This window comes from Pseudophryne corroboree, chromosome 4 (assembly GCF_028390025.1).
Source record: "Pseudophryne corroboree isolate aPseCor3 chromosome 4, aPseCor3.hap2, whole genome shotgun sequence".
Taxonomy (NCBI): domain Eukaryota; kingdom Metazoa; phylum Chordata; class Amphibia; order Anura; family Myobatrachidae; genus Pseudophryne; species Pseudophryne corroboree.
The window spans coordinates 255,639,023-255,665,694 of NC_086447.1; the positions used below are offsets into that span (position 1 = coordinate 255,639,023).

Below are 26,672 nucleotides of genomic sequence, written 5' to 3' on the forward strand. Positions count from 1 at the left end.
CTATTTTATTTTATTTGTTTGTTTTTTAATAATGACAAAATTGTACAGCATATGCTACTCTATATGAAAAGAAATATTTACATATTGGCATGTATTAATTATAGGACCTGAAACATTTGGGAGCTGAAACATTTGTGGCCTATTGTAAAATGAATAACCATGGAGCGGACCTAAATTACTTTGCTTAAATAATGAGCCCCAGAAAATCCTTGCCCAATACGCATTTGGATGTTCCATAATATGGGTGTGGTGGAAATCTCCCCACAGACACAGTGTGCAATAGTATAGATGTTTGTCTCATCTATACAGCTCAATTTATCCTCCTTTATGGCCTAAAGTAATTATGAGTTAATGAAGGCACATTGGGGCTTCCCATCATTAGGTTTCCCCAAGAGAGTTTGTGTTCTAATTGGAGAAGTACTCTCAGTAAATGTCTGCAAAATGTTTTTTCACACTGTGAATGATCACCTGAGGCTTCCCATGGACACATATCATTGGGTTGGTTTATTTGACTAAATTGAGAAGACATTAGGCCTAATTCAGACCCCGTCACTGATGTGCGAAAATCGCTATGAAGCGATATTTGCACATCTGTGCGTACGATGGTACGTGCATGTGCAAGGTCCTAAACTGTGTTCTCTACAGAATGCAGTTTAAGACCTGGAGGGGGGGGGGGGGGGGGGGGGGGGCTGCGGGTCGTCGACGCTGCGTTTTAGGGGCGTCGACGTTCTGTTTAAGGGGCGTGGTCCAGACAACGGAGACGTGTCCGGACCGTTGCTAGGGCAGGTTGCGGCGGCTGCGTGATGTCACACGCAGCCGCTGCGACCAAAAAAATGGCGGGTAGCAGTCTGCCTTCGCAACTAGGCTGCGTAGGCAGAGGGCTACTCTAAACATGCAAAAGCATTGCCACCGGCAGGACCCGGCATGCGGGGCACCCCTTCACATGTCAAAGAATTTGATCGTAGATGTGCGTTTTTACGCACGTCTTCAACCAGGTCTGAATTTCCCCCATTGTACAGTGTGGCTAGTCATACTTGAGAGATGCTTGGTTATAATTGGAAAAATGGTGACTTTAATTTCTGTTTGTGTGTACGTTCAGATGATAATGCATGGCCCCTGAATCTGCACGCACTCCCCTGTGGAGCTAAGCAGCCCTGCTATAATGTTTTTATAATGTACAGAATATATTTTTTGTAGGCACTGTGGCCACACCTCCTCTGTTTAGGCCATACCATATAGTACCCGGGCCTGGCGGCGCTCTCTGCAGTCCTGGCAACATATTTAGGGATTTTTCTTTGCTGCAGCTTTTCCCAGGTCCTATAATGGATAAATGTAACCCTAATTAGGGGTTAAACATATATATGTGAACAGAAATAGGTAAAAGTGAGGTAACTTTATATGTATAATTTATATACAGGTTGAGTATCCCATATCCAAATATCCGAAATACGGAATATTCCGAAATACGGACTTTTTTGAGTGAGAGTGAGATAGTGAAACTTTTGTTTTTTGATGGGTCAATGTACACAAACCTTGTTTAATACACAAAGTTATTAAAAATATTGTATTACATGACCTTCAGGCTGTGTGTATAAGGTGTATATGAAACATAAATGAATTGTGTGAATGTAGACACACTTTGTTTAATGCACAAAGTTATAAAAAATATTGGCTAAAATGACATTCAGTCTGTGTGTATAAGGTGTATATGAAACATAAATAAATTCTGTGCTTAGACTTGGGTCCCATCACCATGATATCTCGTTATGGTATGCAATTATTCCAAAGTACGGAAAAATCCCATATCCAAAATACCTTTGGTCCCAAGCATTTTGGATAAGGGATACTCAACCTGTATTTACACTTTATATTGTTCTCTCTGTTGTAATACAAGGTAGACAATGTAAAAAGGAAAAATAATTCATGTATGTACCCCATTCATATGTATTTTTATTGATATGTATTCATATACATGCTAAATACGAGATTTATGGTAAGAACTTACCTTTGTTAAATCTCTTTCTGCGAGGTACACTGGGCTCCACAAGGATTGGACAATGGGGGTGTAGAGTAGGATCTTGATCTGAGGCACCAACAGGCTCAAAGCTTTGACTGTTCCCAGAATGCACAGCGCCGCCTCCTCTATAACCCTGCCTCCCTGCACAGGAGCTCAGTTTTTAGTTAGCCAGCCCAATGCAGTAGCAGGAAAAGAGACGGCAACGGTTAGTAGCCACATACACCACACTCTCACGACAAGAGAAATGTCAGCGGCTAATGCCATACCAACCCAAAGAAGCTAAGTGCGTCAGGGTGGGCGCCTTGTGGAGCTCAGTGTACCTCGCAGAAAGAGATTTAACAAAGGTAAGTTCTTAACATAAATCTCGTTTTCTGCTGCGGTGTACACTGGGCTCCACAAGGATTGGACAATGGGGATGTCCTAAAGCAGTTCCTTATGGGAGGGGACGCACTGTAGCGGGCACAAGAACCCGGCGTCCAAAGGACGCATCCTGGGAAGCGGCGGTATCGAAGGCATAGAACCTTATGAACGTGTTCCCGGAGGACCACGTAGCCGCCTCGCACAATTGTTCAAGGGTCGCACCATGTTGGGCCGCCCAAAAAGGTCCAACAGACCGAGTAGAATGGGCCGTAATGTGAGCAGGAGCTGACAGACCAGCCTTCACATAAGCATGTGCAATCACCATTCTAATCCATCTGGCCAGAGTCTGCTTGTGAGCAGGCCAGCCACGTTTGTGAAATCCAAACAAAACAAAGAGAGAATCAGATTTTCGAATAGAAGCAGTTCTCTTCACTTAGATAGGGAGAGCCCGTACCACATCCAAAGACCACTCTTTGGGAGACAAATCAGGAGAGACAAAGGCCGAAACCACAATCTCCTGATTAAGGTGGAACGAAGAAACCACCTTAGGTAAATATCCGGGACGAGTCCTAAGAACCACCAGGTCACGGTGAAAAATCAGATATGGGGAACTACAAGACAAGGCACCCAGATCTGACACTCTTCTAGCAGAGGCAATAGCCAGCAAGAACACCACCTTAAGGGAAAGCCACTTAAGGTCAGCTGAACCCAGGGGTTCAAACGGAGGCTCCTGCAACGCCTCCAAAACCACCGACAAGTCCCAAGGAGCCACAGGCGAGACATAGGGAGGTTGGATACGCAACACACCCTGAGTGAAAGTATGAACATCAGGTAAAGTCGCAATTTTACTTTGAAACCACACCGACAAGGCCGAAATATGAACCTTGAGGGACGCCAGACGCAGGCCTAAATCTAGGCCCTGCTGCAGAAAAGCCAAAAGTTTGGCTGTACTAAACTTGGAAGCGTCATAATTATTAGATGCGCACCAAACAAAGTATGAATGCCAGACCCTATAGTAAATCCGAGCAGAAGCCGGTTTCCGGGCCCGCAACATAGTTTTAATGACCTCTTCAGAAAAACCCTTAGCCCTCAAGACGGAAGCTTCAAGAGCCACGCCGTCAAAGACAGCCGGGCTAGGTCCTGGTAGACACAGGGGCCCTGAACGATGAGGCTGGGCGTTGTGGAAGCAGAAGTGGCCGCTCTGACGATAGGCCTTGCAGGTCTGAGAACCAGGGCCGTCTGGGCCACGCCGGAGCAATGAGAAGCAGATTTCCTTTTTCTTGCTTGAACTTCCGAATTACCCTGGGCAGGAGTGACACTGGAGGGAACACGTACGGCAGCCGAAACCTCCACGGCACCGCCAGCGCATCCACGAATGCTGCTTGAGGATCCCCTGTCCTTGCTCCGAAGACCGGAACCTTGTGATTGTGTCGAGACGCCATCAGATCTACATCTGGAAGACCCCACTTTTCCACTAGGATTTTAAACACTTCTGGATGGAGGCTCCACTCGCCGGCATGCATGTCCTGACGACTGAGAAAGTCCGCTTCCCAATTCAGGACTCCCGGAATTAATATTGCCGATATGGCCGGTAGATGGCGTTCCGCCCAACGTAGAATCCGTGAGACTTCCTTCATTGCCAAACGGCTTCGAGTGCCGCCTTGATGATTTATGTAAGCCACTGTGGTGGCGTTGTCAGACTGTATTTGAACCGGACGGTTCTGAATTAAATGCTGGGCCAGGTTCAACGCATTGAAGACTGCCCGCAATTCCATAATGTTGATCGAGAGGAGCGATTCCTCCTTGGTCCACCGACCCTGAAGGCAGTGTTGCTCCAGCACCGCACCCCAACCTCTTAGACTGGCATCTGTCGTCAACAGGACCCAGTTGGATATCCAGAAGGGACGGCCCCTGCACAACTTTTGGTCCCGGAGCCACCAAAGTAGCGACAGACGGATCTCTGGAGTCAATGAGATCATGTGAGACCTGATCCGGTGAGGCAGGCCGTCCCACTTGGCTAGAATCAGCCTCTGGAGGGGGCGAGAATGGAATTGAGCATACTCCACCATGTCGAATGCTGAGACCATGAGGCCCAGCACCTGCATCGCCGAATGTATCGACACTTGCGGACGAGAAAGGAAGCAACGAATCCTGTCCTGAAGCTTCAGGACTTTCTCCTGAGACAAGAACAACCGCTGGTTGTGAGTGTCCAATAGCGCTCCCAGGTGCACCATGCTCTGAGCAGGGACCAGGGAGGATTTCTTCCAGTTGATGAGCCACCCGTGGGCTTGTAGAAACCGGACCGTCATATCCAGATTACACAGGAGAAGTTCTGGGGAATTTGCCAGGATTAACAAGTCGTCCAGGTACGGCAGTATCCTGACCCCTTGACGGCGGAGTACCACCGTCATCACCGCCATTCCTTTGGTGAAAACTCGCGGAGCCGTTGTTAAACCTAAAGGTAATGCCGAAACTCGTAATGAAGGTTGCCAATAGCGAACCTCAGGTATTGCTGATGTGACGCTGCTATAGGAATATGTAGGTAAGCATCCTGTATACGCAGGGAGACCATGTAGTCCCCAGGTTCCAAGGCCAGAACTATAGAGCGAAGGGTTTCCATACTGAACTTGGAAACCTTCACATACTTGTTCAATGCCTTGAGGTTGAGAATGGGCCGGGAGGACCCATTCGGTTTCGGGACTAGAAACAGCAGAGAATAGTACCCCCGGCCCCTTTGAGCAAGAGGCACCTGTACTACAACTCCTGTATCCAGGAGGGTCTGTACCACCGAATGCAGAGTGTTTGCCTTTGTCTGGTCCAACGGGACGTCTGTCTGGCAAAATCGATGAGGGGGTCGGTTTTTGGCGTAACCTCGAGTGACAACTTCCCGTACCCAGGCATCTGAAGTGGTCTTCAACCATTCCTGGGTATACCCTAGAAGCTGGCCCCCCACCCTGGGATCCCCAGGGGGAGGCCCGCCCCGTCATGCTGCAGGCTTATTGGTCTTGGAAGCTGGCTGACGGGCAGCCCAGGCTCTTTTGGGCTTCGGCTTACCAGGTTTGGAAGTGCGGGCCTGCTTGTGGTATGCCTGACCTTTTGCTTTACCTGAAGGGCGAAAGGACGTACCTTTAGCCTTCGACACAGAAGGAGCGGTATTTAGTAGACAGGCAGTTTTGGCAGTAGCCAAGTTAGCCACTATCTTATTTAAGTCCTCCCCAAACAGAATATCTCCCTTGAAAGGGAGTACCTCCAGGGTTTTTCTAGAGTCCAGATCCACAGACCAGGATCTCAGCAACAATATCCGGCGAGCCAGGACTGACATAGTAGAGGCCTTGGCTGCTAGGATACCGGCATCCGAAGCCGCCTCTTTAATATAGCGAGAAGCTGTGACAATATATGACAAGCATTGTCTAGCATGGTCAGAGGAGATTTCAGTATCTAACTCCAAGGACCACGCTTCAATAGCCTCGGCAGCCCATGTAGCTGCAATAGTGGGCCTTTTCGCAGCACCCGTGAGGGTGTAAATCGCTTTCAGACAACCCTCCACACGCTTATCCGTAGGCTCTTTTAGAGACGTGACGGTAGTGCAGGGGTGTATCTAGGGGTCCGAGCACCCGTGGCAAAGTGAGGGACTGTCGCCCCCCCACGCCGCCAAACCCGTCCCACTGTGCCGTCCGGTGCGTTTGGATGGCACAGGGGGGCGGGTTTGGCGCCCATTCTCAGCTGTCATTTGGTATTTAACAGGGGCCTGGGAGGCAATAATCTACAGTTCTAGTTCCATGCCGTATACCTTCTTGAGGTTCCTTGACTTGACTGTAATTGGTTGACACTGCTATCTTGCTGCATTACCTTGAGAAAGGTCCCGGTTGGGGACCAAAATGTCGGTGAGCTTCTTGATTATAATTTGGGACTGTTTGCCCTTTTTTTTTTACTGTGTCTATTAAACTCGTATGATTATTGGATGTGAAAGTCTGGAGAGTGCTATCATTTCCACTATTGTTTAAAACACTGCACTGTACTATGGGTCCCTCCCTGAGAGGGGTTGGACTCTGATTCGGCAACCCAGCATCTGCTTAGGTTGGGTGAGAGTGTGGGACATTCTGCAATATGTGTATGTGTATGTGTATATGTATATATATATATATATATATATATATATATATATATATATATATATGGGGGAACAAAGGTGCTGCCTCTTCAACCCACCCCGGCAACAGGCAACATCCACGGCAGGCAGCAGTTGGAGCCACTGTAGGTGCCACGGTCCGGCACCGCGCCGCATTACGATAAAGAAACACTGCGTAAACTACAGCTCCCAGCAGCCCTTGCTTCTGTTGCCGGGGCAGGTGAGGAACTGCCAGGGGAAGGGGGAACAAAGGTACAAAGTGTATCTACCTCCTGGCCACGGGTGGCACCGTCGGGTGGTGCCCCTCCTTGGCTGGCGCCCCTGGCGAGTGCCATCCTGGCCAATAGGTAGATACGCCTCTGCGGTAGTGACAGGCAGAGCTGAGGAAACCACCATCCTGGCCACATGTGAGTCCACTGGAGGAGGCGTTTCCCAATTCTTAGACAGCTCTGGTGCGAGGGGATAGCGAGCCAGCATCTTCTTGTGAGGCACAAACTTCGTACCCGGGTTTTCCCAGGGTTCCTGACGTATATCCACTAGGTGGTCAGAGTGAGGTAAAACTTGTTTAACCACTTTCTGACGCTTGAACCTATCTGGTTTCTTGGGAGGGACGGATGGCTCGGGATCATCCGTAATCTGTAGAGTTAACTTAATAGCCTCCAAAAGATCAGGAACATCCACATGTGAACTACCCTCCCCATCAGTCGTATCTGAGTCAGAACCTGTGGGGTCAGTATACGTGCCGTCTTCATCAGACGAGGTGTCAGTGACAGCAGTGGATTGTGAGGAGACAAGCGCTCGCTTAGAGGACCCCTTGGACTTAGGCGAGCGATGGTCAGACTTTTTAGTAGTCAGGGACTGGTTCAACTTCTTTAACTGAGCGGATAAATCATCAGCCCACGGCGGGTTAGCTGCAGGGACCACATACGGTTGTACCGGCATTGGGGTTCCCATAGGGGGTGTTAGTTTATGAACTAGCGTATGCAGAAGCGTGGAAAAAGCGGCCCACGGTGGGTCAGTATGTGCCTCCGTTGCCACAGTCCCACTGGGGGGCAAGGAGCCCCCAGAACCAGAGACCACAGCTGCTATATTCTCCTCATATGGGTCTGTGGCTTCAGCAACACCGGCAGTGTGTTCAGCCCCAGAACCGTTACCCTCAGAAGCAGACATGATATAACTTGCAGTATGAGGTAACACAGTACAATTATCAGCAGCACTATATCTCTAAACCCAAACCCCTGCGCAGTGTAGGCAGCACTGGACTAGCTTACACAGCTATATAACAATAGATATAACAGTACACAGAACTGGATGTATATCACAGGGTAATTGTACTATAAAACCCTGACTAAGTGCACTCTTTCTTAACTAACACTGTCTAAAAAGGCAGGTAGAATACTTAAGTGTCATGTAAAGTCACAGCGCTGACAACCAGGCGGCTTTACATAGGAGGATTTGCCCAAGCAGTCCCATGAACAGTGAGCTGAGGGATAATGGCGCCGCAGACACTGACAGGGAGTGAGGAAAAGACAGATATGCAGCTCCAGGGCGGGAACACTTGCTAGAAATGGCGCCCTAGGGCTGGGGGAGGGGCTTCAGGTCTAAGCCTTATCCCCTCTGCTGGCAAAACCACCGGGTACTGTGGTCGATATAAGAATTGGTTTAGAGAGAAAACTTGACCTGCGCCCATGCCCTGGTGATCTAGTGGGATCGCCTGTATCAACAATGTCCACCGCCAGCGCGCGCGGCCTGCCTCCCACTGACCGCGCCGGATCGCGATATAGACCAGGTCCCACAAGCGGGACCCACTTACCACCTCCCGAAGCGCGGCCACGTGATCCTGGAGAGCCCCAGCCGTGTGTGTCTAACGTGAAGAAAACCGGAGCCTCCGCTGTAGGTACCCGGCAACCAGGGCTCGGAGCTGCAGCAGTGAATGTCACAAGACATTTACCACCGCTGCTGCCCTTAAAGTCTTCACTTTTTACCTCATAAAAAGCTTTTCTTAGGGCTGCCTGGAGCAGCCCCTCTGTTCAGTGCCTGCTTACTGCAGCACCAACTTACAAAACTGAGCTCCTGTGCAGGGAGGCAGGGTTATAGAGGAGGCGGCGCTGTGCATTCTGGGAACAGTCAAGATCCTTCTCTACACCCCCATTGTCCAATCCTTGTGGAGCCCAGTGTACCCCGCAGCAGAAAATTGGATTTTAATTACCTGCCGGTAAATCCTTTTCTTGTAGTCCGTAGAGGATGCTGGGGTTCCATTTAGTACCATGGAGTATAGACGGGTCCTTTGGGAACCACTGGTACTCTAAGAGTTTAACAGTGTGGGCTGGCTCCTCCCTCTATGCTCCTCCTACCAGACTCAGTCTAGAAACTGTGCCCAAGGAGACGGACATACTTCGAGAGAAGGAAATACAGATAGTGGTGAAATTCACACCAGATCACACCAAATCGAAAAAACCATGCTGACCAGCATGCAACATGGAGAAACCATGCTAACCAGCATGCACCAAGAAGAAATCATGCAAAACCGCATGAAACATGAAGAAACCATGCCAACCAGCAGGTAACATGAAGAAACCATGCTAACCAGCAGGCAACATGAAGAAATCTTGCCAACCAGGATGAAACATGAAGAAATCATGCCAACCACCATGCAACACAAAGAAAACATGTTATCTAGCATGAAATGGGAAGCAACCATGACAATCCGCATGTAATCTGAAGAAACCATGATAACCATGCATGAAAGAGGAACAGCAACAGCTGAACCAATACATTACCAAGTAGCAACGCAGGAAAACGAAGCACTGGGCGGGCGCCCAGCATCCTCTACGGACTACGAGAAAAGGATTTCGCGGTATGTAATTAAAATCCTATTTTCTCTTACATCCTAGAGGATGCTGGGGTTCCATTTAGTACCATGGGGATGTACCAAAGCTCCCAGTACGGGAGGGAGAGTGCTGAGGATCCTGCAGAACGGAGTGACCAAACTTTAGGTCCTCAGATGCCAAAGTATCGAACTTGTAGAAGTTCAGCAAACGTGTTCGACCACGACCAAGCAGCTGGTTGGCAAAGCTGTAAAGCCGAGACACCCCAGGCAGCTGCCCAGGAAAAACCCACTGTACAAGTAGAGTGGGCATTAACAGATCTTGGACATGGCAGGCCTGCTGTAGAATAAGCATGCTGGATTGTAAACCCGATCCAGCGAGCAAATGTCTGCTTAGAAGCAGGACACCCAACCGTGTTTGGACCATAAAGGACAAACAGAGCGTCCGGCTACCTGTGACGAGAAGTCCTCATCACAGAAACTTTCAAAGCCCTCACAACATCCAAGGACTGTGAGGTAATAGAGGAGTCAGTAGCCACTGGCACCACAATAGGTTGGTGACATGAAAAACCGACACAACCCTTGGAAGAAATTACTGACGCGTTCTGAGCTCAGCTTCGTCTTCATGGAAAAACAAGTAGGGGCTCTTGCATGATAATGCCCCCAATTTCGACACCCGTCGAGAAGATGCCAATGCCATCAGTGTAACCACCTTCCACGTTAGAAACTTGACGTCCACCTCCTGTAAAGGCTCGAACCAATCCGACTGCAGGAACTGCAGCACCACCTTAAGATCCCAAGGTGCCGTAGGAGGCACAAAGGGTGGCTAGATGTGCAGAATCCCTATCAAGAAAGTCTGAATCTCAGGGAGAGCAGACAATTTTTTCTGGAAGAAATGGACAAGGCCAAAATCTGGACCTTTATGGAGCCCAAGCGTAGGCCCACAACCACACCTGCTTGCAGAAAGAGAAGTAACCATCCTAGTTGAAACTCCACCGTAGGAAACTTCTTGGATTCACACCAAGACATGTACATTTTCCAAATGCGATGGTAATGTTTAGACGTTACCCCCTTCCTAGGCTGTATCAGGGTAGGAATGACTTTGTTCGGAATCCCTTTCCGAGCTAAGATCTGGCGTTCAACCTCCATGCTGTCAAACGTAGTCGTGGTAAGTCTTGATAAGCGAACGGCCCCTGTTGCAGAAGGTCCTCGCGAAGAGGAAGATGCCTCAGATCTTCCAGCAGTAACTCCAGAAGATCTGCGTACCAAGCACTTCTTGGCCAGTCCGGAGCAATGAGGATCGCCTGAACTCTTGTTCTTTTTATTAGCTAGAGAATCCATGGGATGAGTGAAAGTGGAAGGAACACAACACTGACTGGAACACCTCGGAGTTACCAGGGCGTCCACTGTCACTGCTTGTGGGTCTCGTGACCTGGAACAGTATCTCCAAAGCTTCTCGTTGAGGCGAGAGGCCATCATGGCTATCTGAGGTACACCCCATCGGCTTGTTACTTCTGCGAATACCTCCGGGTGGAGGCCCCATTCTCACTCCCGGAATGAAGACCGCTGACAGCGCCCACGCATGCTTCTGTTCCCAGAAGAGGATTATTGTCACATATGACATTGCAGCCCTGCTCTTCGTTCCGCCCTGCTTGTTTCTGTAGGACACCACTGTGACGTTGTCCGACTGAACCTGAGCGGCTTGTTCTCGCAGAAGATGTGCCGCTTGTAGAAGTTCGTTGTACACAGCCTTCAGATCCAGAATGTTTATTGGAAGGAGAGATACCTGAACTGACCGCTTTCCTTGGAAGTTTTCCCCTTGAGCGACTGCTTCCCAACCGCTGAGACTTGCATCTGTGGTTAGATGAATCCAATTCTGAATCCCGAACCTGCGGCCCTCGAGTAGGTGAGAAGTTTGCAGCCACCAGAGGAGTGAAATTCTGGCTTTCGGCAACAGGCGTATCCGCTGGTGCATGTGAAGATGAGATCCTGACCATAAGACCAGGAGATCCAGTAGGAAAAACCGTGCAAGGAATCTTCCGTACTGTCGAGCATCTCAGTAGGCAACCATCTTTCCCAGAAGGCGAATGCACCGATGAACCGATACCCGGGCTGGCATCAGGACATCCCGGACCACTGATTGGATCACCAACGCTTTCTTCACCAGTAGAAATACCCTCTGCACTTTCGTGTTGAGAATCATCCCCAGGAAGGAACGCCTCTTTATCGGCTTCAAATGCGAAGTTGGAAGCTTCAGGATCCACCCGAGATCCCGGGACAGTTGATTTGGGAGAGCAACACTCCGTAACAACATCTCCCTGGAGTATGTTAAGGTCGCTCAGATATGGAATGATGTCCACTCCTGGTTTGTGGAGCGGGAGTATAAAGGCTGCCATGGCCCTGATGAACACCCCCGATGTTGCGTAGAAGCCAAGCTCAGTGTTTGGAACTGGAAGTGACATAGTTGTAGTGCAACCCTGGATAGGCCTAGAGAAGCGGCCAGATTGTAATGTGAAATACGCACCCCTGATATCCCGGGATACCAGGAATTCCTCCATCTCCAGCAGAGGTCACTACTCCCAGACTCCATCCTGAATTGAACACCCACCAGTAGGGAGTCAATGACCCCAGGTTAGAATCGTAACCCCTGTTACATAAATGAGGTGGAACTGGAATAATGACATTAGTTTGACAAATGATATGATCGCTTCCAGCAGTAGTGCACTTTCTGCCTGAGAAGCTAGTAAGCCTGATTTGAATAATCTGTGAGGTGGGAATACTAGAAATTTTAGTCTGCATCCCTGGGCAACCCAACTATCTCCAGGGGTCTAGGCAGGATATCGCCCAGATGTGTTACTGAATCTCTTTATTCTCGCTCCCACCTGCCTGATCCCCAGGCAGTGAGGTCCACTGACAAACCGAAGGGTTTGAAAAAGGCTGAATTTGAAATCTGTCCCTGGGAACCTGGCGGTGCAGGTTTTTTGGATTTCCCCAACGACTTCTAAAGGAAGTGGAGGAATACGTGGAGTCATGTTCGAAGGAATTGCAGTGTAGGTGTAGGATATCATTTCCTGGACTGTGTAGCTGCGGAAGTAAGACATACCGACTTACCCGCAGTTGACATGGATAATCACGTGTCCCGTGCGTCCCAACAGGGTCATACCTGTGACGGGCGGACCTGTCATACCTTACTCGGATTCTGTATCCGCAGCCCATTAGTGTAGCCACCATCCCCTGCGTGTCGAAACTGCCAGAGCAGTGGTCCCTGCATGTCAAAACTGCCAGAGCAGTGGTCCCTGCGTTATGCAGGTCAATCTCCTTCATGGCGTCTCGCCGTGAAGCCTGTAGAATCCTGTATGTGACATAGAAACAAGTACATGTCACTAATACACGTAGAATCTAAATCATCAAGTAAGGAGCCTGACCACGTTACAATAGCCCCAGAGATGTACGAAAACGTGGGTCTCCCGAGTCACACCTGCAGCAGTGTACAGTATTAGAGATTAGTCTCAATAGGTGATCAGCCTTTATGGAGGTTGTACCAGGGACAGGTAAGACAACCATATTTGACAATTTAGACACTCTATAGGGATGTGGATAATAACTCTGGGTGTACTCAGGTTTTCCCAAATAAGGAGTTTAACGCCCCACGCATTCATTATATACATATAATAATTATTCCTCATCCCTAATAGCCTCAAACATACCTGTATGTTGGACCCCTATTCTATATGCATTATATGGGCAAGTGTACGCTTTTCTAGGGTACGGAGATGGGGTGGGAGGCACAGCAGTGGGATTTGAAACCCCACTTTTCTCAAAACTGCGGCTTCTACCCAGTATGGGATATATTAGAAGCAATATATTCTTAAAGTACAGCTTATGGAGGCCACCCCAGGGGGGATCTGCCACTGAAGCCTGAGATGTGTACAGTTTTGAGCATGGTATAGACTCCCCAGGAGAAGATATACATTCTGCAGTTCAGGACAAAGTCCCTTAAACATGGTAAAGTGGATTACACATACACAGGAAAATGTCAACAGTTTCCCCCCTCAGAATATCTTCAGAGAGTCACAGAGCACAAGAAGCCAGCCACAGCACGCCCTTATAGGCTTTTATAAAGATAAACACCCCGCTGACTAGCGTAACCTGAACAGGGTAGCTAGTACATAATATCACTCCCCCCTTTTATAACACCTTTTACCTCAGTGTAGTTATGTGGAGGACAGCGTTCCCTGTTAGCGTGTGTCTGCAGGGAGAAAAGGGCGCTCTGAGGAGAAGCTCCGCCTCCTGTAATGGCGCGTCTTCCCGCACTAAGAGATTATACTGGCCTGAGGTAATTTTTGCAGAAAACAGTGGGTTAGACCTTGAAAGCTATGTTTGACCAGTGTAGGGTATCGCGCTGGCCCAGGACGCCCCTCACAGCGCCGTACACAGTGTGCCGCTGAGCCTTCCGGAGTGCGGCCTGTCAGAGCTGCGCTCCCACCCTTGTGCTGCCATTCCCGCCGGGGACCCGCTTACCGGGACTCCGGCGTCAGATTCACCACTCTTCTTTCTTCTGGCTCTGTTAGGGGATGGTGGCATGCTGCGGGAGTGAGCGGTCGCCTCATGCGGCTAACGATCATCACCCTCAGGAGCTCAGTGTCCTGTCAGCGGAGATAGGGGCCATTAACCTCAAGGGTTGCATACTCCCCCCCCTAAGTCCCACGAAGCAGAGAAAATAACAAAACTCTAGAAAACAATAAAACTAAGAAAACTCCTAGGAGCTCCCCTAGCTGTGACCGGCTTCTCCAGGCATATTTTCTCTTACGTCCTAGAGGATGCTGGGGACTCCGTAAGAACCATGGGGTATAGACGGGCTCCGCAGGAGATAGGGCACCTAAAAAGAACTTTGACTATGGGTGTGCACTGGCTCCTCCCTCTATGCCCCTCCTCCAGACCTCAGTTAGATCTTGTGCCCAGAGGAGAATGGGTGCACTGCAGAGAGCTCTCCAGAGTTTTCTGTGGAAGAAGAATTTTGTTAGGTTTTTTATTTTCAGGGAGTCCTGTTGGCAACAGGCTCCCTGCATCGTGGGACCAAGGAGAGAGAAGCAGAGCTGGCTTGTCAAGTTGGGCACTGCTTCTAAGGCTACTGGACACCATTAGCTCCAGAGGGAGTCGGAACACAGGTCTCACCTGGGGTTCGTCCCGGAGCCGCGCCGCCGTCCTCCTCACAGATGCCGAAGATAGAAGCCGGATAGAGAAGGCAGAAGACATATTAGGCGGCAGAAGACATCAGATCTTCATGAGGTAAGCTGCGCGCCATTGCTCCCAGTCACACACACACAGAGCAGCACTGAAGGGTGCAGGGCGCAGGGGGGGGGGGGGGGGGGCGCCCTGGGCAGCAATAAACCTCACATTTTGGCCAAATACAGTTTGATTAGGCTGCGGAGGCAGTAAATCTATGATCCCCCGCCATTTTATTGAAAAATCACTGGGACCGAAGCCTGCCGTCGGGTGGGCGGGGCTTGATCCTCAGCACTAACCAGCGCCATTTTCTCCTCAGAAGCTGCATGAGGAAAACGCTGGCTCCCTGGTCTCTCCCCTGCTGAACTTCACAGGCTGGAAAAAAGAGGAGGGGGGCACATTAGCGACGCAGTGAGTGGGAATTGGCATATTATATATAAAAAAGCGCTATCTGGACATATTTTTCCAGTGTTTTTAAGCGCTGGTGTGTGCTGGCATACTCTCTCTCGGTCTCTCCTTAGGACCTGGTTGGGGTTTTGTCCCCTTATAGGTTAATCCCTCTGTGTGTGGGGTGTCGGTACGTGTGTGTCGACATGTCTGAGGCGGAAGGCTTCTCCAAGGAGGAGGAAATGAGTGGTGTGTCCCCGTCGGTTGTGCCGACTCCAGATTGGATGGACATGTGGCATATGTTGAATGCAAGTGTGGCATCTTTACATAAAAGGCTTGATAAGGCTGAATTAGGGGGGACATCAGGGGGTCAATCCTCGAATTGGACCGACACACAGGGCCCGTCGGGGTCTCAAAAGCATCCCTTAACACAAGACACTACTACCGACACGGATTCTGATTCCAGTGTCGACTATGACGAAGTAAAATTGCACCCTAGGGTGACTAAAACCATTCAGTGTATGATTGTGGCAATAAGGGATGTGTTGCATATTGTGGATGAACCCTCGGTCCCCGACACAAGGGTACACATGTTTAAGGAAAAGAAACATATTATTAACTTTCCCACATCTCATGAATTAAATGAATTCTTTGGAAAAGCTTGGGAGACTCCGGATAAGAGACCGCAGATCCCCAAAAGAATTTATATGGCATACCCTTTCCCTAAGCAGGACAGGGAGATTTGGGAATCACCCCCCACTGTGGACAAGGCCCTGACGCGCTTGTCCAAGAAAGTGGCGCTACCGTCTCCTGACACAGCAGCCCTTAAGGACCCTGCAGATCGCAGGCAAGAAACTACCTTAAAGTGTATTTATTCTCATACGGGTGCTGTGCTAAGACCGACAATTGCGTCGGCATGGGTGTGTAGCGCAATTGCAGCTTGGACAGATGAGCTGACAGATCAATTTGATAATATGGATAAGGATACTATATTCCTAACTCTAGCCCATATTAAAGACGCAGTCTTATTTATGAGGGATGCTCAAAGGGACATTGGATTGCTAGCTTCTAGGGCCAATGCCATGTCTGTCTCAGCGAGAAGATCCTTATGGACCCGCCAATGGACGGGTGATGCGGATTCCAAAAAACATATGGAAGTACTACCCTATAAGGGTGATGTATTGTTTGGGGATGGGCTGACGGACCTGGTTTCCACAGCTACAGCAGGTAAATCAAATTTTTTACCATGTATTCCCCAACAGCAAAAGAAAGTAACACCCTATCAGATGCAGTCCTTTCGGTCGCACAAGTCCAGAAGAGGTCGGGGATCCTCTTTCCTCGCCAGAGGTAAGGGCAGAGGCAAGAGAGCACCTGCTTCGGCAGGTGCCCAGGAACAAAAGTCCTCCCCGGCTGCTCCAAAACCCACAGCATGACGCTGGGGCTCCCCTGAGGGAGTCCGCACCGATGGGGGCATGTCTTTGACTTTTCAGTCAGGCCTGGGTCAGTTCGGACCTGAATCCCTGGGTGTTGGAAATAGTTTCCCAGGGTTACAAATTGGAATTCGAGGAGGTGCCCCCGCGCCGATTTTTCAAATCGGCCCTACCAGCTTCCACATCGGAAAGGGATATAGTGTTAGCTGCAATTCAAACGCTGTGTATACAGCAAGTGATCATCAAGGATCCCGTGCACCAGCAGGGAAGAGGTTACTACTCAACCCTATTTGTGGTCCCGAAAGCGGACGGTTCGGTCAGACCTATTTTGAATCTGAAATCCCTAAACCTGTACATAAAAAGATTCAAATTCAAAATGGAATCTCTCAGAGCGATAATAGCCAACATGGAGGAGGTGGAGTTTATGGTGTCTCTGGACATAAAGGATGCGTACCTTCATGTCCCCATATATGCCCCCCATCAGGAATACCTGAGATTAGCTGTACAGGATTGTCATTACCAATTTCAGACGTTGCCGTTTGGACTCTCCACGGCCCCGAGGATTTTCACCAAGACAATGGCGGAAATGATGGTGGTCCTGCGCAAGCATGGAGTCACAATTATCCCATACTTGGACGATCTCCTGATAAAAGCGAGATCAAGGGAGAAATTGCTGAGCAGTGTGGCGCTCTCTCTGAGAGTGCTCCAGCAACACGGTTGGATTTTAAATTTACCAAAGTCACAGTTGATTCCGACAACTCGACTACCGTTCCTAGGTATGATACTGGATACGGAACAAATGAAGGTCTTCCTCCCAATAGAGAAAGCCCAAGACATACAGAACATGGTCAGAGACCTGCTAAAACCGAAAAGGGTGTCAGTTCACCAATGCACTCGAGTTCTGGGGAAAATGGTGGCGGCCTACGAGGCCATTCCCTTCGGAATGTTCCATGCAAGTACTTTTCAATGGGACCTTCTGGACAAGTGGTCCGGGTCCCATCTGCACTTACATCGGAAAATAACTCTGTCCCCAGGGACCAGAGTGTCCCTCCTGTGGTGGTTGCAAAGTGCTCACCTCCTGGAGGGTCGCAGGTTCGGAATTCAGGATTGGATCCTGGTTACCACGGACGCGAGCCTCCGAGGATGGGGAGCGGTCACACGGGGAAAAATTTTTCAGGGTCTTTGGTCAGACCAGGAGTCCTGTCTACACATCAATGTGTTGGAACTCGGGGCCATTTACAACGGCCTTCGACAAGCGGAGAGTTTTCTTCGAAACCTACCGGTTCTGATTCAATCAGACAATGTCACAGCAGTGGCTCATGTGAACCGCCAAGGCGGGACAAAAAGCAGAGTTGCGATGGCGGAAGCCACAAGGATCCTTCGCTGGGCGGAAAATCATGTAAGCGCTCTGTCAGCTGTCTTCATTCCGGGAGTGGACAACTGGGAAGCAGACTTCCTCAGCAGACACGATCTCCATCCAGGAGAGTGGGGACTTCATCAAGAAGTCTTTGCACACGTAACACGTCTTTGGGGAACTCCTCAAATAGACATGATGGCGTCACGCCTCAACAAAAAACTTCGGAGGTACTGCGCCAGGTCTCGGGACCCTCAGGCAATAGCAGTAGACGCTCTGGTAACACCGTGGGTGTTCAAATCGGTCTACGTGTTTCCTCCTCTTCCTCTCATCACAAAAATGTTGAGGATCATAAGACGAAGAAGAGTACGAACGATACTCGTTGTCCCAGACTGGCCTCGAAGGGCCTGGTACTCGGATCTGCAAGAGATGCTCACAGGAGATCCCTGGCCTCTTCCTCTGAGGGAAGATCTGTTGCAGCAGGGGCCCTATGTATTTGAAGACTTAGCGAATCCTAGCGAAAAAGGGGATTCCGGATGAGGTCATCCCTACTTTAATAAAGGCTAGGAAGGAGGTGACGGTTAAGCATTATCACCGTATCTGGCGAAAGTATGTGTCTTGGTGTGAAACCAAGAATGCACCTACGGAAGATTTTCATCTGGGTCGTTTTCTCCACTTCCTACAGACAGGAGTGGATATGGGCCTGAAATTAGGCTCTGTTAAGGTACAGATTTCGGCCCTCTCGATTTTCTTTCAGAAGGAATTGGCTTCTCTTCCAGAAGTCCAGACGTTTGTAAAGGGAGTGCTACACATCCAGCCCCCTTTTGTGCCTCCAGTGGCACCATGGGACCTGAGCGTGGTGTTGCAGTTCCTAAAATCACACTGGTTTGAACCGCTTAACAAGGTTGAGTTGAAATTTCTTACCTGGAAGGTGGTCATGTTGTTCGCCTTAGCATCAGCAAGGCGAGTGTCAGAATTGGCGGCTTTGTCACACAAGAGCCCCTACTTGATTTTTCATGTGGATCGAGCTGAATTGAGGACACGTCCGCAATTTTTGCCTAAAGTGGTTTCTTCGTTCCATATGAATCAACCTATTGTGGTGCCTGTGGCTACAAGTGACCTGGAGGATTCCAGATCCCTGGACGTAGTCAGGGTCTTAAAAATTTATGTAGCCAGGACGGCTAGAATTAGGAAAACAGAGGCTCTGTTTGTCCTGTATGCGGCCAATAAGATTGGCGCTCCTGCTTCAAAGCAGACTATTGCTCGCTGGATCTGTAATACGATTCAACAGGCTCACTCTACGGCTGGATTGCCGGTACCAAATTCGGTTAAGGCCCATTCCACTAGGAAGGTGGGCTCTTCTTGGGCGGCTGCCCGAGGCGTCTCGGCGTTACAACTTTGCCGAGCGGCGACTTGGTCGGGGTCAAACACTTTTGCTAAATTCTACATGTTTGATACCCTGGCTGATGAGGACCTAGCGTTTGCTCAGTCGGTGTTGCAGAGTCATACGCACTCTCCCGCCCGATTGGATGCTTTGGTATAAACCCCATGGTCCTTACGGAGTCCCCAGCATCCTCTAGGACGTAAGAGAAAATAAGATTTATCTGACGTCCTAGTGGATGCTGGGAACTCCGTAAGGACCATGGGGAATAGACGGGCTCCGCAGGAGACTGGGCACTCTATAAGAAAGATTTGGTACTATCTGGTGTGCACTGGCTCCTCCCTCTATGCCCCTCCTCCAGACCTCAGTTAGATTTCTGTGCCCGGCTGAGCTGGATGCACACTAGGGGCTCTCCTGAGCTCCTAGAAAGAAAGTTTAATTTAGGTTTTTTATTTTACAGTGAGACCTGCTGGCAACAGGCTCACTGCAACGAGGGACTAAGGGGAGAAGAAGCGAACCTACCTGCTTGCAGCTAGCTTGGGCTTCTTAGGCTACTGGACACCATTAGCTCCAGAGGGATCGACCGCAGGACCCGTCCTTGGTGTTCGTTCCCGGAGCCGCGCCGCCGTCCCCCTTACAGAGCCAGAAGCATGAAGATGGTCCGGAAAATCGGCGGCAGAAGACTTCAGTCTTCACCAAGGTAGCGCACAGCACTGCAGCTGTGCGCCATTGCTCCTCATACACACTTCACACTCCGGTCACTGAGGGTGCAGGGCGCTGGGGGGGGGGGGGGGGGGGGGGGCGCCCTGAGCAGCAATAAAAACACCTTGGCTGGCAAAATAACCACAATATATAGCCCCAGAGGCTATATATGTGGTAATTACCCCTGCCAGAATACAGAAAATAGCGGGAGAAAAGTCCGCCGAAAAAGGGGCGGAGCCATCTCCCTCAGCACACTGGCGCCATTTTTCCCTCACAGTTCCGCTGGAAGGAAGCTCCCTGACTCTCCCCTGCAGTCTACACTACAGAAAGGGTAAAAAAAGAGAGGGGGGCACTAAATTAAGGCGCAGTTTAATACTATAAGCAGCTATAAAGGGTCATAATTCAGTTAGTCCCTGCATTATTATAGCGCTCTGGTGTGTGCTGGCATACTCTCTCTCTGTCTCCCCAAAGGGCTTTTGTGGTGTCCTGTCTCCTTTAAGAGCATTCCCTGTGTGTGTGCGGTGTGTCGGTACGGCTGTGTCGACATGTTTGATGAGGAGACTTATGTGGAGGCGGAGCAGACACCTTATGTGGAGGCGGGGCAGACACCTGAGTGGATGGATTTATGGAAGGAATTACGTGCAAGTGTCGACTCCTTACATAAAAAATTTGACGACATGCCAAATGCGGGACAGCCGGCTTCTCAGCTCGTGCCTGCCCAGACGACTCAAAGGCCATCAGGGGCTCTAAAGCGCCCGCTACCTCAGATGGCAGACACAGATGTCGACACGGATACTGATACCAGTGTCGACGACGATGAGTCAAATTTAATGTCCACTAGGGCCATTCGTTGCATGATTGAGGCAATGAAAGAGGTATTACACCTTTCTGATATAAACCCAGGTACCTCAAAAAAGGGTATTATGTTTGGGGAGAAAAAACTACCTATAGTTTTTCCCCCATCTGAAAAATTAAATGAAGTGTGTGAAGAAGCGTGGGCTTTCCCCGATAAAAAATTGTTTTTTTCAAAAAAATTACTAATGGCGTTCTTTTTCTCGCCAGAGGATAGGTCACGTTGAGTAACTCCCCCTAGGGTGGATAAAGCGCTCACACGTTTGTCTAAAAAGGTGGCACTACCGTCTCCGGATACGGCCGCCCTAAAGGAACCTGCTGATAGAAAGCAGGAGGCTATCCTAAAGTCTATATATACACACACTGGTGTTATACTGAGACCAGCTATTGCTTCAGCGTGGATGTGCAGTGCTGCTGCTGCTTGGTCAGATTCCCTGTCGGAAAATATTGACACCCTAGACAGGGACACTATATTGCTAACCGTAGAGCATATAAAAGACTCAGTCTTATACATGAGAGATGCACAGAGGGAGATCTGCCGGCTGGCATCTAGAATAAGTGCATTGTCCATTTCTGCTAGGAGAGGCTTATGGACTCGGCAGTGGACAGGAGATGCAGATTCTAAAAGGCACATGGAAGTTTTGCCTTATAAGGGTGAGGAGTTATTCGGGGATGGTCTTTCAGACCTTGTTTCCTCAGCTACAGCTGGGAAGTCAGCATTTTTGCCCCATGTCCCCTCACAGCCTAAGAAAGCGCCGTATTACCAGGTACAGTCCTTTCGACCCCAGAAAAACAGGCGGGGAAAAGGCGGGTCCTTTCTGTCTAGAGGCAGAGGAAGGGGGAAAAAGCTGCAACACACAGCAGGTTCCCAGGACCAAAAGTCCTCCCCCGCTTCTTCCAAATCCGCCGCATGACGGTGGGGCTCCACAGGCGGAGCCAGGTACGGTGGGGGGCCGCCTCAAAAATTTCAGCGATCAGTGGGTTCGCTCACGGGTGGATCCCTGGATCCTTCAAGTAGTATCTCAGGGGTACAAGCTGGAATTTGAGGCGCCTCCCCCCCGCCGTTTCCTCAAATCGGCCTTACCGACAACTCCCTCGGGCAGGGAGGCTGTTCTAGAGGCCATTCACAAGCTGTATTCCCAGCAGGTGATAGTCAAGGTACCCCTACTTCAACAAGGACGGGGTTACTATTCCACACTGTTTGTGGTACCGAAACCGGACGGTTCGGTGAGACCCATTTTAAATTTGAAATCCTTGAACACATACATAACAAAATTCAAGTTCAAGATGGAATCGCTCAGGGCGGTTATAGCAAGCCTGGACGAGGGGGATTACATGGTATCCCTGGACATCAAGGATGCTTACCTGCATGTCCCCATTTACCTTCCTCACCAGGAGTACCTCAGATTTGTGGTACAGGATTGCCATTACCAATTCCAGACACTACCGTTTGGACTGTCCACGGCACCGAGGGTGTTTACCAAGGTAATGGCAGAAATGATGATACTCCTTCGAAAAAAGGGAGTTTTAATTATCCCATACTTGGACGATCTCCTTATAAAGGCGAGGTCCAGGGAGCAGTTACTGGTCGGAGTAGCACTATCTCGGGATGTGCTACAACAGCATGGCTGGATTCTAAACATTCCGAAGTCACAACTGGTTCCTTCCACTCGCTTACTGTTCCTGGGGATGATTTTGGACACAGAACAGAAAAAAGTGTTTCTCCCGCAGGAGAAAGCCAGGGAGCTGTCATCTCTAGTCAGAGACCTCCTAAAACCAAAACGGGTATCGGTGCATCACTGCACACGAGTCCTGGGAAAAATGGTGGCTTCATACGAAGCAATTCCATTCGGCAGGTTCCATGCAAGGACCTTCCAGTGGGACCTCTTGGACAAGTGGTCGGGATCGCATCTTCAGATGCATCAACTGATAACCCTGTCTCCAAGGACCAGGGTGTCTCTACTGTGGTGGCTGCAGAGTGCTCATCTTCTAGAGGGCCGCAGATTCGGCATACAGGACTGGGTCCTGGTGACCACGGATGCCAGCCTTCGAGGCTGGGGAGCAGTCACACAGGGAAGAAACTTCCAAGGACTATGGTCAAGTCAGGAGACTTCCCTGCACACAAATATTCTGGAACTAAGGGCCATTTACAATGCCCTAAGTCAGGCAAAACCCCTGCTTCAAAACCAGCCGGTACTGATCCAGTCAGACAACATCACGGCAGTCGCCCATGTAAACCGACAGGGCGGCACAAGAAGCAGGATGGCGATGGCAGAAGCCACAAGGATTCTCCGATGGGCGGAAAATCACATAATAGCACTGTCAGCAGTGTTCATTCCGGGAGTGGACAACTGGGAAGCAGACTTCCTCAGCAGACACGACCTACACCTGGGAGAGTGGGGACTTCATCCAGAAGTCTTCCTACTGTTGGTAAACCGTTGGGAAAGGCCACAGGTGGACATGATGGCGTCCCGCCTCAACAAAAAGCTAAAGAGATATTGCGCCAGGTCAAGGGACCCTCAGGCGATAGCTGTGGACGCGCTAGTGACACCGTGGGTGTACCAGTCGGTTTATGTGTTCCCTCCTCTGCCTCTCATACCAAAGGTATGGAGAATAATAAGAAGGCGAGGAGTAAGAACGATACTCGTGGTTCCGGATTGGCCAAGAAGAGCTTGGTTCCCAGAACTTCAAGAAATGATATCAGAGGACCCATGGCCTCTACCGCTCAGACAGGATCTGCTACAGCAGGGGCCCTGTCTGTTCCAAGACTTACCGCGGCTGCGTTTGACGGCATGGCGGTTGAATTCCGGATCCTAAAGGAAAAGGGCATTCCGGAGGAAGTCATTCCTACGCTCATAAAAGCCAGGAAAGAAGTAACCGCAAACCATTATCACCGTATTTGGCGGAAATATGTTGCGTGGTGTGAGGCCAGGAAGGCCCCAACAGAGGAATTTCAGCTGGGTCGTTTTCTGCACTTCCTACAGTCAGGAGTGACTATGGGCCTAAAATTGGGTTCCATTAAGGTCCAGATTTCGGCTCTGTCGATTTTCTTCCAGAAAGAACTGGCTTCACTGCCTGAAGTTCAGACTTTTGTAAAGGGAGTGCTTCATATTCAGCCCCCTTTCGTGCCTCCTGTGGCACCTTGGGATCTCAATGTGGTGTTGAGTTTCCTAAAATCACATTGGTTTGAACCACTTAAAACTGTGGATCTGAAATATCTCACGTGGAAAGTGGTCATGTTATTGGCCTTGGCTTCGGCCAGGCGTGTGTCAGAATTGGCGGCTTTGTCATGTAAAAGCCCTTATCTGATTTTCCATATGGATAGGGCAGAATTGAGGACTCGTCCCCAATTTCTCCCTAAGGTGGTATCAGCTTTTCACTTGAACCAACCTATTGTGGTGCCTGCGGCTACTAGGGACTTGGAGGATTCCAAGTTACTGGACGTAGTCAGGGCCTTGAAAATTTATGTTTCCAGGACGGCTGGAGTCAGGAAAACTGACTCGTTGTTTATCCTGTATGCACCCAACAAAATAGGTGCTCCTGCTTCTAAGCAGACTATTGCTCGCTGGATTTGTAGCACAATTCAGCTGGCGCATTCTGCGGCTGGATTACCGCATCCTAAATCAGTAAAAGCCCATTCCACGAGGAAGGTGGGCTCATCTTGGGCGGCTGCACGAGGGGTCTCGGCTTTACAACTTTGCCGAGCTGCAACTTGGTCAGGGGCAAACACGTTTGCTAAATTCTACAAATTTGATACCCTGGCTGAGGAGGACCTTGAGTTCTCTCATTCGGTGCTGCAGAGTCATCCGCACTCTCCCGCTCGTTTCGGAGTTTTGGTATAATCCCCATGGTCCTTACGGAGTTCCCAGCATCCACTAGGACGTCAGAGAAAATAAGATTTTACTCACCGGTAAATCTATTTCTCGTAGTCCGTAGTGGATGCTGGGCGCCCATCCCAAGTGCGGATTGTCTGCAATACTTGTATATAGTTATTGACTAACTAAAGGGTTATTGTTGAGCCATCTGTTGAGAGGCTCAGTTGTATTTCATACTGTTAACTGGGTATAGTATCACGAGTTATACGGTGTGATTGGTGTGGCTGGTATGAGTCTTACCCGGGATTCAACATCCTTCCTTATTGTGTCAGCTCTTCCGGGCACAGTATCCTAACTGAAGTCTGGAGGAGGGGCATAGAGGGAGGAGCCAGTGCACACCAGATAGTACCAAATCTTTCTTATAGAGTGCCCAGTCTCCTGCGGAGCCCGTCTATTCCCCATGGTCCTTACGGAGTTCCCAGCATCCACTACGGACTACGAGAAATAGATTTACCGGTGAGTAAAATCTTATTTTTAAACCTACCGGTAAATCTATTTCTCCTAGTCCGTAGAGGATGCTGGGCGCCCGTCCCAGTGCGGAAACTCTGCAAGACTTGTATATAGTTGATGATTACATAAGGGTTATGTTATAGTTGACATCGGTCTTGGACCGTTACTGTCGTTTGTTCATACTGTTAACTGGTTATGTATGTTTCAGGTTACATGGTATGATTGGTGTGGGCTGGTATGAATCTTGCCCTTGGATTGCTAAATCCTGCCTTGTATTGTCCATCTCCTCTGGGCACAGTTCTCTAACTGAGGTCTGGAGGAGGGGCATAGAGGGAGGAGCCTGTGCACACCCATAGTCAAAGTTCTTTTTAGGTGCCCTATCTCCTGCGGAGCCCGTCTATACCCCATGGTCCTTACGGAGTCCCCAGCATCCTCTACGGACTAGGAGAAATAGATTTACCGGTAGGTTTAAAATCTTATTTTATAAACTGAGTCTGGTAGAAGGGGCATAGAGAGAGGAGCCAGCCCACACTGTTAAACTCTTAAAGTGCCAGTGGCTCCCAAAGGACCCGTCTATATCCCATGGTACTAAATGGAACCCCAGCATCCTCTAGGACGTAAGAGAAATATATTATATGTGTAAATCTATTAATGTACACATTGGTGGCCAGAGACTGACAGAAAATTTCAAGCAAATCCTTCTGCTCCTAGCTGTCAATCATCCAGTGGGGTGATTGCCAGTGGGTGGGGCATCACCTCAGGAGGGGTCATGTGACCTTTTGGAGAGGGAGAGATATAAGAGCTGTCATTCACAGCTGACAGCAGTCTCCTGATCCCTCCCTCCAGGGTTCACACCTCCCCCTGTGTGCCAAGCAGTGGAGCTGTAACATCTTGATGTAAACTGGTTGCAGGGCACAGGGGGAGGGGGAGTGATGCCAGAGAGGGAGCTGGGAACACAGCTGGAGCTGTGATGTCCCTATTATAAAGTGGTGCTCACTGGCCGCCCCACTGGAGATCACAGCAGCCAGGAAGCTATGACATCTGGTGATGGCAGCGGTGGAAGTGGGCGAAGTGTGCAGCCTGCAGTCCTGGCCAGCTACTGTGACATGTGAAGCAGTGTCCCAGCATCAGCGGTGGTGTAGCAGAGGTGGAGCTCAGGGCTATTGGTGCAGGACTATGGAGGTGAGAGAAATACTCCCTGCACACACACCCTGCCCTGGGTGGAGCTGGAGAGGTGGCCAGCCGCAGCAAGCTCACGGTGTAGGAGCAGCTGGAGCATAATTGCCTCCCCTCCCGGAATGGCCGGGAGGCTCCTGAAAATCGGGTGACCCTCCCGGCCCCCCAGAAGAGCAGGCAAGTCTCCCGATTTCAGGGGTCACCCCCTGCCTGGCCGCCCACTTAGCGAGTAAAGTGGGCGGTATGGGCAGGCGATGACGCGATTCTTGTTGAATCGCATCATCATAGCCACGCCCCCTGCTGTATAATGCCGGTAATAGCGGCATTACACAGCGGGGGCGTGGCTTACATGACGCGATCCAGCAGCCCCGCCCCGTTCTGCCTCTGACCCGCCCCCATTCCGCCTCTGGCCCGCCCCCCTCTGCACGTCACCTCACTGCCCGTCCCCCTGCTGAGCCGACCGTCTGCTCTCTCCCGGAGAGAGCAGCCCAGAAGTCGGCAAGTAT

General features: G+C 49.9%; 1 protein-coding gene across 8 annotated transcripts in view; it reads left to right on the top strand.

Moving 5' to 3' along the window:
* The window catches only part of MED12L (mediator complex subunit 12L), a 1,138,385-nt gene that overhangs the window by 97,250 nt on the left and 1,014,463 nt on the right, over positions 1-26,672 (top strand). The window contains exon 1 of one of the 8 annotated variants that reach the window (XM_063916061.1): positions 25,768-26,172. The exons of the other annotated variants lie outside the window; for them this stretch is intronic. Coding sequence (XP_063772131.1) covers positions 26,038-26,172 — 135 coding nt within the window. The 5' untranslated portion in view covers positions 25,768-26,037. Of the gene's footprint in view, positions 1-25,767; positions 26,173-26,672 lie in introns of those variants that run through there. 8 annotated transcript variants of the gene reach the window in all.